This window comes from Prosopis cineraria, unplaced genomic scaffold (genome assembly GCF_029017545.1).
Source record: "Prosopis cineraria cultivar Desert tree isolate PC_DT_omini unplaced genomic scaffold, ASM2901754v1 PC3, whole genome shotgun sequence".
In the NCBI taxonomy this organism is placed as follows: domain Eukaryota; kingdom Viridiplantae; phylum Streptophyta; class Magnoliopsida; order Fabales; family Fabaceae; genus Prosopis; species Prosopis cineraria.
The window spans coordinates 24,940,800-24,951,784 of record NW_026555334.1 but is presented as its reverse complement, the minus strand read 5'-3'; the positions used below and the strand labels follow the sequence as shown (position 1 = coordinate 24,951,784).

The window sequence follows — 10,985 nt, the reverse complement described above, 5'->3', positions numbered from 1 at the left end:
CTAAAGTTATATTTGGTTGGGAGGAAGGGGAGGGGGAATTTTTACCTCCCCCCCCCCCCAAAAAAAAAAATTGGGGGGATCCATCCCTCCGCTCCCCTCCCCCTCCCCCTCCCCCCACCTCCCTTCCCTTCCATCTCCTCCCCTCCTTTTCCCTCCTCTCAAACCAAATGCAGTCTAAAGTTTGACACTTTAAAATTAGTTGGAACTTAATTTGAATTAATTAGTCCTCCTCTTGAGACCTATCTGCCATTCTCCCTCTAGAAATTATATGTTAATGTTCCCAAACATTCAAGAATACCAAGACATATCACATGATCAAGTTATTAGGTAGGGACAGACGGTACTTCATAGTTATATACAAATTACATGCTTGGTCACGTCTATTTGAAATGGGTTAAACTTCAGACGCAGTGTCAAGTAGGTTATGTTTGTTTGTTGTTTGGGTCAAAATTAGATAAGGTTTGGAACGTGGGGACAGGGGAAATAAATCAAAGAGACTCCAATGAGTATCTTCTGTGATCTTGTAAAAGGGCTAATGCAGCATTTGCATTTCCATGCTTTTGATCAGTGGTCCTGATTCGTAGTCACCTTTTCAATCCCATAATGCCTAGGCATGCTATTAATGCCATGACCAAATTCTTCATGCAAGACATTGCTTGTTAGGAGTAGACAAAGGAACAGGCCACATTGTGCTGGTCACCTAGGTCCAGAAAGTTCAATGGCTTCAATAATAAAAGAAGGTTCATCATGCCCATCACTATAATTTCTGGAGAAACTGCAATTCCTTTCATCATAAATGGCTCCTCCATGTGACTCCTCCTCCGGTTGGCCCTGTCCGACTAGGCCTTCCAGTATCCTCAAGACTGCTGACATCTTTGGCCGGAGGCTGGGATGTGATTGAGTGCATTGTAAAGACAGCTTCACTGCTTTTTCCAACTCTATTGGATCAAAACGTCCCCTCAGATTCCTATCAACTAACACTTCCAGTCGCTTCTCCTCAAATAAGGTTTTAACCTGTGAAAGTTCAAGTAGTTGCTCAAAAACTCGGCCAATGTGATGAAAGAATTAGGATGGGAAATAACTTGTTAAAACTTAGCTTACAGACAAAACTAAGATACTAAAAAACAAATCATTCATCAAACCGGTCAAAGCATTGGTTCAAGAATTAATGATCAAAACTATAGTCAAACCAATCAAATTGATCATGAAAAAAGTATTTCATTAAACCAGTCAAGACACTGGTTCAATGGTTAACTGGTTCAACTTGCTGGATTGACCTAGGTTTCAATAATATGGACAAAACTGAAGCAAATTACCCAATCAAGAATCATTCCCTTCTGGATCTGACCATTTCCAGCATCCAAAGCCTTCTGCCCTGTGATGAGCTCCAAAAGCAATATGCCAAATCCAAAAACATCAGTTTTCTCAGAAGACTGCCCAGTGGAGAGATACTCGGGGGCAATGTGCCCTACCGTGCCTCGTACTGCAGTAGTGACATGCGAATCCCTTTGATCCAAGAGCTTAGCAAGACCAAAATCCCCCACCACAGCTTCAAAACTTTCATCTAGCAAAATGTTTGCAGCCTTAACGTCCCTGTGGATAATTTTTGGGCTACACTGCTCATGTAAATATAGAAGCCCACGAGCTGCCCCAAGAGCAATACGCATTCGCCTATTCCAATCCAATGATGGCTTTTCACGGCAAGTGTCTGCAAAATAGGTTGCAGACAACTGGGAAAAAAATCAAATAAAATAAACAAAAACACACAGAGAAAGAACAAAACTGTACAATCTGTTCAAACTTTGATTTCACATATGGCGATTACAAGTGTGTTCAATATTTAACCTACATGCACGCTGGAGGTTTAAACAGGAAGATCTTCTATACGCATGTTCCCAGATAAACAATAAAACAATCATTTAAGATCATGATATATCACCAGTTATATTTTGGAAAGAAATGATTTTTGCCTCTAATTACCAACTTCTTTATCAAAATACACATGAAAATCTGTCTCCTAATTTCACCATGAAATCAGATTAGTTAAATTTCATTAGTTTGAAACTTAAAGCTTTCTTATCCTTCAAACTACAAGATGGCAGGTACCTACTCTGACAGTTAATTTTTATACAACAAAGTATAGACATGAATCAACATGAAACAAACCTCTCAAGCGATCAGCAACACTGCCATTAGGCATGTATGGGTAAACAAGCAGCCTCTCATCAGATGTCATACAAAATCCATAGAGACGCAAGAGATTCCGATGCACTGCCAAGCCAATCATCTCAACTTCAGTTTGAAACTGCACTTCTCCAGTGTAATTGGGATCTTTCAGCCTCTTCACTGCCACCGTCATTTTATTTGGAAGACATCCTTTGTAGACAACACCAAATCCACCTTGACCTAGGATATTTTTTGGACTGAAATTACTAGTAGCAGATTGCAATTCACGGAAGGAGAACCTCCTCAAATGACCAATGTCAAATTCATAATCTTCCTTTACTGCATATTTCAATCATTACATTTGGTCAAGAGATGAGCAAAGTTAGATAAAAAAATAACCATAAGTGCATTTGAGGAAGTACCATAGGAGGCATACAGGATGCGTGATCTGTACCAATGCACGCAGCAGAGAAGCAGCATTACTGAAATTAAAAATGTACAGCTAATGCCAATAGCAACAGATAGCACCCGATGGTGATGATTACCAGCTTCTAGTGAAGAACCAGTTTCTGCAATTTAACTGTCATTTATATGTATTCCACTTAACCCATCGTTTGAATTTGACTTGACGCAGGTTAAATATATATTACCATTTAGTGGATTTGAACCGCCCATACAAATTTGTGGTGATGAAGATGCACAAAGGAAGTTGTTTCCTGAAATACTATGTTTAAACAAGCATAACATCAAATAATGTAAGAAACAAGGGAGGTGCATGTAACAAAAGGTTAAAACAATTATCTATGATTTATTTCCACATGAAAATAAATATCAATCCTCTCAAGGCTCTATGTTTTTTTCCATGGAACTCAAGGCCCCACCCTTGATCTTAGTATTCATATTTAATAAATTAGTGCAATACCAGCATAAAATTGCAAAACTATTTAGCAGTTAACATTTTCTACAGGTTTCTCGGATTCCCTAACAAGGGATGTTATAGTCATTGGCTTCTAGTCTTTGCCATGGGCTAGGTTGCATATATTAGTCAGCTTTACTTGTTCCAATTCAGTTTAGTGCTTCCAATCTCAGATCTTGCTAACAGTGACAGAGAATTGATTTCCAAAAGCATTAACAGATGTCTAGCTAAATTTAATTAATGCATGCAAACTAATTAGGACTTGTGCCTTGTGAGTATAATGAGATAAGAGTAACCGAACTTATCCTGTTAAAAAGAAAAAATGAAAAATTTTCTCACCTGTAACCTTTTGCTAAAATTTTTGGAGTGGGACCACTGAGATTATTGAATGACAAGTCCCTAGAAAGTATACCTCTCTTAGCAATCTTACTGAGAGAATCAAAGAGGGAAAATATAACGCAAATTTAGAAGAGCAATTACAAGAATGAAAGGCCTGTGAGATTTGCAACGAGTTGAGGAATCTGCCCATATAGTTTATTTCTACTAAGCCGCCTGAAAAACTTAGCATGAATGATTAGGAGGCACACGGTTAGAGTAAGAATAAGGAATGAAGTAAATAGGTACTAAGAATATTATTATCCTATCTATATATGTCGAACAACACTCACAAGTAACTAAGACGAGTCAAAAAGCCCAGAGAACTAGGGATTTCACCAACAAACTGGTTACCAGAAAGGTCAAGAGTCTGAAGCTCCAAAAGCTTTCCTATCTCAGCAGGCACAGATCCAGATAATTGATTGTTCTGCAACAACCTAAAACAGTAAATTGGGGGAGCTAAATCAGTGATTAATGAAGGCTCATTGTTCTTCATCTATATTTTTCTATTCCTTCATTACAAGGTGACAAACACAACTTAAGCTTAACATGACAATCTTAGGGAGAAATAAACCAAGGAAACAAGAGGCACAGCCCACATTGAAATTTAAAGATGGTTAGTAGTAAAAAAGCTCATAAACTAGGCTTTTTCAATATATAGTATTTCAAACTTATTTCAATTTCTAACAGCCCAAAAAGCCATTAGAAGGGAAAGCAAGAAACAAATTTTAATTCCAGAAAAGCACACGATGTCCTGATATCCCATGCAGGGGTTACCCATAGCTCAACTTAGAAAACGCCAAATCTAACATACTGATCATCTAATTAACTAGCCATACCCATGGCCAGGTACTGATTACTGAAGGCTAAGCCACTGGACCACCACTACCAGCCTACTGGCTCAGTAGCATCACTGCCTCAATGCACACCCCTCCCACAAAAAATAGAAAGTGACAACTGTCCTTGAAGTCCCATGGTTATCAGATAGGTTGAAATTGATCAATGGAGTAATCAAATAGCACATTTTTCAACTGATACTAATCATTCATAGATATCGTAATTAAAACAGGCACGTGATTTTTTCACATTTGAAAACAGTAAGTATAGACCATAAGACAAGGAAAGTCACTTACAGTGTTCGGAGGCGGCTCAAATTTCCAATTCCGGGAGAGAGCGTTCCAGATAAACCCATACTGGCCATGTCCCTGACAAATGGCCAATTGCCGCGGGTAACACATAAGAAAAAACATCAATTTATGTTGAAGAAGAGATGCCAGTAATTAACAAGTCCAATAAAAAAGTGATAGTAGAAAGGGTACATAAAAAATTTAAACTCTACTCATACTAACATTAAGGAGTAGAAATTGTAAACACTTACAGCGAAATAACATTGTTCTCAGCAGAGCAACCGACCATGTTCCAAGTACAAGGATCAACCGAATTGATATCCCAACCATCCATAACACGCAATTCGTCTTTCATTTTATTCTTCATTGACATCAAAGCAGCAACTGAAAAATGCAAAGTTGAACCAAGTTACAAATAAACCAATACTTGTCATCAAACTATAGGCTGATAATGAGAAGGCTGGGAAAGAAAGAAAGAAAGAAAGAAAAGTAAGAAATAGGTTAGACTTGGGCAGTAAAACACCAGACCTTCATAGTTCACACCCTTTGGTGAAAGAAGACTGTCAGTGTCACCAGCAGCAGCCAACCATTTCCACAGAAAGAAGACGAAACAAGCAACTCTTTTCACATCTTCCATTAAACAAGAAATCAAATCAAGCCGAGGCCCGAAAAGGTCTGAAACTTTTTACTGGGATCTTCACTGCTGAGCTTCTAGTTACGTTGCCGTGCTTAGCGTCAAAAAGCAACCAACCCCTTTTGGAATTTCTTGTGCTGCCTCGAGAGAAATGAAGTTGGAAACAACTAAGAAAATTAGTATTAAAATCGAATCAAAGATCGTAAGACCAGGTAGACAGCTCGTGATTTAAGAACGTGGCAGACACTGTCGCTTGGTCTCTGGGTTAAACAACAGTGCTAAGTCCCCAACAGCCATGATTATGTGTGGTTAGTTACAAGTTTTCTGGTCTGGACGAGTAGTGGTTGAACCCGTTACATCCGTCCGATAATCGTGTTTGAGTCATAATTACCGCTTGACGGTGGAGATTCAGAGGTCGTTAACGGGCCTAAGTAGTGTTGGATTTTTACGAAAGTTAATAATTATTGGAGATTTTAGACTGCGTCTGGGAATGCTCGCTCATGGCGCGAAAATTCGAGTTACTGTCACTTGGACGCCTCGGAGCCCAAGATGGCTGCCTTTGAACGACGTCGTCTATTTGACTACGTGGCAAATTAGGATATTTGTCTATACTGTCTTTTTTTTTTTAATTTTTTATCATATTGTTTTTATTTAAATATAAGTTATAATAACACCACGGGATTTTAAAATTCAGTCATCCCAATAAATTTATAATTTAAATTTTTACATTTATAAAATCAAGCATATAATACCTTAGGAGAGAAAATAATGAATGAAAATGAAACATAACTCTAATTCAAAGGGACATTCTTTGATATCTTTCTTCTGACCAACTACATTATTAGATATCATACCATTACTCTGCTAAGATTTAAATACAAGATATGGTATTTTGTAAAATTATGTTTTAATATGAGGCAGTTGGGATGGTTATAAAAACAATTAATAATTTTTTTGAATGTCCTTAAAAATAAATCAAAATTACTTCTCCCTTACTTAACAAATAATTAATTATCAGTGGTAGTACTAAAGAAGGATAAGATTGACAAAAATACAAGAACTTGAAATTCTAACAAGTAGATAAGTATTTTCCTTGATCGACGTGTTTTAATTAGAAATGCCTCATATTTAAAACACGGGTAGCATTCACGTAAACATGAACAACTTAGTAACTCACTGTATTTGACGTCGGCCTACGAGGAAAAATAGTGAGCAGTCAAGCAACACAAACGCCTAACATAACCATAACAATAGTTGGCAACGGCATAAATATAAGGAGAATAAAGAGCAGCATTAAAGGAAAAACAGATAGCATTACAATTCACAAGGAACATGTTTGCATGATTACGAGTCAGCCACATATTAACATTAAGATCCTTTACATCTGGGACCCTCCTTCCAGCTAAGGGTTCAAGTTTCCCCGGACACAAGGCTATTTGACCAATTCGGCGCCAACCAACCATACTATGAGACGTAGACGTATACAAAGAAACAACAAAGGAAGGTAAAGGTAGGGCTACACGCCTGAGGAAATACAGATCCACCACGACCAAATAAGGATTCAAAAGCTATATGTAGACTGATGGATCAATTGCAGCCGCACAGCAACCAGGTCTTGAGTGGTTAGGCAGGCCGCGGTATATGGTAATTTAGACAAAAAGATGGTGCTCCTGTTGACTTCAACAACTAGCTTAGACTCTGCCCAAAACTTATCATCATGTTCCTGTAAGATGGATGAATTGTTGCCCTATTTGCCGCTTCACGTGGTCTGGTATTAACTTATTAACAAGTTCTGGAGACGCTCCTGATAACTGTAAACACGCAAAGTATGTGTGTGATTATCAAAGATCCACTCCATTACAGTAAGCAGCTGAATTATTAGTCACAAGTAGTGTATAGTTATCCCAATCAAGCTAGCGCGCGCGCGCGCGCGCGTGGTCATCCCATTGCAAAACCAAGTGAGTCTTCTATAGACAGACTAACCCCCCCAAGGGGGGGGTGTTGTACTGAGGAATACATAAAAGTCAGATCACCAGACAGTTCTGACAATATGATTAGCCTGTTGAATAAATCTTCGTTCAGACTTGTCAAGGATTTCAGAGCTTCATTTTTTTTTTTGGCAAAATAATCAATATCTTTGCATTGCTTTAATCCATGGCCTTGAAACTACTAGGGGTAGCATTTTACAAGATAAATGTTGAGATGAAGAGGGGAAAAATAAGGAAGCTTACTTCCTGTCCGAAGTTGAATAATAATGGAAAGGGACGACCATTTGGCAGGCGGGCATTGGGTTCTCGAAGTTCATCAAAGAAAGGATGCGCACATGCTTCTAGCTGTAAAAGAAAAATAAATTCTTCACAAACTGTAATGCTGTCTGTTCTTTTGAATAGATAGTAACATTAATTGATCAGATTGATAACAAATAAGAGAGTGGTGTATGGGGGGTAGAACTATGACATATCTCAATAGGAGTGTTCACACTCACCGCAGTGCACCGAAGACTTGGAGAGTATTGAAGAAGCCGGGAAACAAGATCAATTGCTTCTGGAGGCATCCTTTTGTGAAATATCTACACAGATATGAACCATTAGAATATATAGGAATCTTCTATACCTACATAATTATCATTTTAAAATGCAAACCTTATGCCATGGGCGTGCTTTTAGCTGCGGGAACCTAAAATCATTGTAATTGGGATTCATACAACGGACTTCCTCACGGGTGGGTGTTCCAAGAACCTGCAATATAATACAGAATTGAACAACGCTCACTTATTGAAACAAAAATAGCATGAATCTAGAAAGCTGAAATGTTCTAGCATTAATTTCACCTTTATAATCTCCACAAGCTGGTCTACTGCGGTTCCACCAGGAAACAATGGCTACAAAAATTCCACTTTGACATCAGGCGATATGTAGAGACAAATAATAAATAATCCACAACAATTTTGCAATACATTGACTGAATTCGTGTAATTATAATCAAAAGAAAGCAATGAAACAGACCTGGCCTAAGAGTAGTTCAGCTAGGACACAGCCAGCCGACCAGATGTCAATTGAGGTAGTATACTCTGTGGCACCAAATATAAGTTCCGGAGCTCGATAGAAGCGTGAACATATGTATGATATATTAGTTTCCCCTCTGACCTGATCAGACAAGAATCCAAGGTAACTAGAGGAACATCTCAACGAAAAAATGGAGAAACAAATATCATTAGGGGAAATAATTATATTAAATTTTTGCCCGCTTGGTTGGGGTGAAAAATGAGTCAGAATGGTGTAAGAAAGATGAGAGATGCAACTATACATATATTATTTAAAAAGATTCAAAGTACTTTGATTAATTATAGAATGAAGTCAACATACTAGCACTTTGGCACTTCCAAAATCACATAGCTTAACCTGATGTGTATAAGGATCAACCTGTAGAATACACAGAATGACATTAGAGCCCAAAGAAAAACTAAACTCAATGTTTATTCAGTAAGCGTATTTAAGCGAACCAGTATATTTTGAGGCTTCAAATCTCTGTGGCAAACTCCTGGAACAGTGTGGATATAAGCCAAACCCCTGAAAATCTGTAATCTCAAAGCAGATTTTGATCAGGAAGTGTGAAAATCAGAGAAGTTTTCCAATAATCAGAAGATTTGAAGCATACCTGGTACATATAAAGTTTTACATGAATAAGTGGCATTCTCTGATTAGCATTGGTGTAATGCATTATGACCTGATACAGGCTCTGGGGAACATATTCCATCACCAGATTCAGAAATAGCTCATTTGTGCTTGTAGTGGAAAAGAAACAATGCTTCAAGGAGATCACATTTGGATGGTCCATCACCCTCATTAACTGTAGTTCACGATTTTTGTATCTTCTGTCTTGCAAAACCTTCTTAATGGCCACAGCCTCACCAGTTTCTAGGCATTTTGCCTACAGGGAAAATATCAGCAAGAGGCAAAGAAGGTCTAAACTGCAACTGCTATGAATTATAGTAACAGAATACCTGGAAAACAATCCCAAATGATCCATTTCCCACAACACGTTCTGCCATGTAACTAATGGTCTACAGAAAAAAAATCGCAGCAAAACCATTATAACTTTCGATCCAAGATTTAGCAAGAGTCACAAGTATAATCATCTATTTCCAAAAAAAAAAACACGCAAATATGCATGTTCCAGTTCTAACCAGTAGTTGAGAAAACATCTAAAATAAATTAGTCACAATGAGAGTACCTGTTTCGGCTCCCCATTTTTGCCTCCAATTGTTGTAGATATGATGTGACCGGTGAGTGACTCATTCCCGTTGACAGAGGCAGACATCTCCTGCCAAAGTGTCACATTTAGAACACGCCATAAGGAATACTAGGAAAATACTAGTAGAAAGCTGATGATAATATAAAACTACTATGGAAAAATTAAGCTAGTAAATGGTCAGAAACGATAACTTAGTGACACCAACTTCAAATAACAATCTTAGAGTAAACACCGGGCAAGAATTATAGGAACACAACGTGTTGAACTTGAGAACAAATCTTGACATACACAACAACTATTGGCAAAGTATAATTAACTGAAGACAGTAAAATGGTGGCTACAACAAAAGCAGGCACGATCCGGTAAAAGCTATTAAAAGCCCATAACGAATTGAGCATCATTTAACAACGCCGAATAAATTAAACCCCAATTCAACATCAGTATGAAGTAATAGAAGCATCAGCAGCAAACAAGAAAGCATAACAGAACCCAGTAGAAAGCTTCTGCGGAGGAAAAAACTAGACGTGGAGATCTCGAAACAACATGGAAAACCACAGATCAACGAGAAACTGGACTTATTCCTCTAAGTCATACTTCCTTTAAGCTCAAAAGCCAAATATGTGAACAGGGCAGCAGAATTCCCAACAACCCACGCAAAAAAACAAAAGCCCTAAATCTCGCCTTTGCTGTGCGTAAGAAGAAAACGATGAAACAAAGAATAAACCACCAAAAAAAAATCCTAATTCAGTACACAATCCAGATTCATCCTCCTAAGCAATCAAAAGACAAGACTTTCCACTTGGTTTTCTCACGGGCACTCAAGGTTTCTCAGCAAACAAACCAACCATCAGTATTAGAAGAAGGTCAAAAGAATCCGGAAGAGTACCTTATCGTCGGCCATGGAGGAGGGAAGAGGGAAAGAGGAATCTAAGGAAGGAAGAAGGAGAAGATCATGGTGTGAAAGAGGACCAGGAAATGGAGGACCCAGCAAGAGAAGACAAGTCCATGTGACTCCAGCTCTCCTTTTTCCTTTCCGTTTTGATGTTTAATTTTATTAAAACATATTTTCTTTCTTTTACGGCATTTGAGTTCTGGTCTTCTTCCCAATCATGCCCGAGCCTGAGACCCCTTTTACCACTGCTTTACATTGTCGGAAAGAGCCTCCACTGTTTCCCACAATTACGCCGAATACCATGCTGCCTTGGAACCAGATACCTAACTTACCCACAGGTAAACCCACATTCCGTTCCGTTGAGTCACTTTTGGAAAGTGGAAACACATTTACTCATTACTCCAATATAAAAAATCTTTATTACTACACTGCAACTCTACGAGAGAAATCTTTATTATATAATATTATGATTTTTTATTGATAGAAATATCATTTTATATTCATTAATTGATTTTTATTTTTTTTATCAATAGAAGTTTTCCATTAATAAAAACAACCTGTTAATTTATTTATAAATTAGCTCATTTTTTCAAGTTTTTATTCAAGTTACGTAATTATGTA

The 10,985-nt window shown here is 37.9% G+C and overlaps 2 protein-coding genes across 2 annotated transcripts; both read right to left on the bottom strand.

The window, feature by feature from the left end:
• Window positions 1–287: 287 nt before the first annotated feature.
• On the bottom strand, window positions 288–5,467 carry LOC129305747 (probable LRR receptor-like serine/threonine-protein kinase At5g45780). Its single transcript, XM_054945782.1, has 11 exons — window positions 5,113–5,467; window positions 4,836–4,968; window positions 4,591–4,662; window positions 3,751–3,894; window positions 3,563–3,634; window positions 3,422–3,481; window positions 2,817–2,890; window positions 2,589–2,735; window positions 2,167–2,505; window positions 1,317–1,708; window positions 288–1,014 (listed from the first exon to the last, which is right to left on the bottom strand). Exons 1-11 carry the CDS (start codon window positions 5,219–5,221, stop codon window positions 697–699), a joined length of 1,860 nt encoding a protein of 619 aa, XP_054801757.1. The 5' UTR covers window positions 5,222–5,467; the 3' UTR covers window positions 288–696.
• Window positions 5,468–6,511: 1,044 nt separating this feature from the next.
• Window positions 6,512–10,549, bottom strand: LOC129305748 (shaggy-related protein kinase eta-like). The gene is made up of 12 exons (XM_054945783.1): window positions 10,359–10,549; window positions 9,452–9,541; window positions 9,222–9,281; window positions 8,876–9,148; window positions 8,721–8,795; window positions 8,584–8,640; window positions 8,224–8,364; window positions 8,049–8,099; window positions 7,861–7,956; window positions 7,704–7,787; window positions 7,450–7,551; window positions 6,512–7,029 (listed from the first exon to the last, which is right to left on the bottom strand). Exons 1-12 carry the CDS (start codon window positions 10,371–10,373, stop codon window positions 6,934–6,936), a joined length of 1,140 nt encoding a protein of 379 aa, XP_054801758.1. The 5' UTR covers window positions 10,374–10,549; the 3' UTR covers window positions 6,512–6,933.
• Between the last annotated feature and the right edge of the window lie 436 nt (window positions 10,550–10,985).

What these genes read in the sequence shown, in the direction of transcription:
- LOC129305747 (XM_054945782.1), bottom strand. Translation starts at nt 5,221, where the DNA reads ATGGAAGATGTGAAAAGAGTTGCTTGTTTCGTCTTCTTTCTGTGGAAA. An exon ending in GAGAACAATGTTATTTCGCT is followed by an intron (nt 4,663 to 4,835) that starts GTAAGTGTTTAC and finishes GCCATTTGTCAG; the next exon opens with GGACATGGCCAGTATGGGTT. An exon ending in ATTTTAGCAAAAGGTTACAG is followed by an intron (nt 2,891 to 3,421) that starts GTGAGAAAATTT and finishes GTTTAAACATAG; the next exon opens with TATTTCAGGAAACAACTTCC.
- LOC129305748 (XM_054945783.1), bottom strand. An exon ending in AAGCACGCCCATGGCATAAG is followed by an intron (nt 7,788 to 7,860) that starts GTTTGCATTTTA and finishes ATATCTGTGTAG; the next exon opens with ATATTTCACAAAAGGATGCC. An exon ending in TATTCAACTTCGGACAGGAA is followed by an intron (nt 7,030 to 7,449) that starts GTAAGCTTCCTT and finishes GCGTGTTTACAG; the next exon opens with TTATCAGGAGCGTCTCCAGA.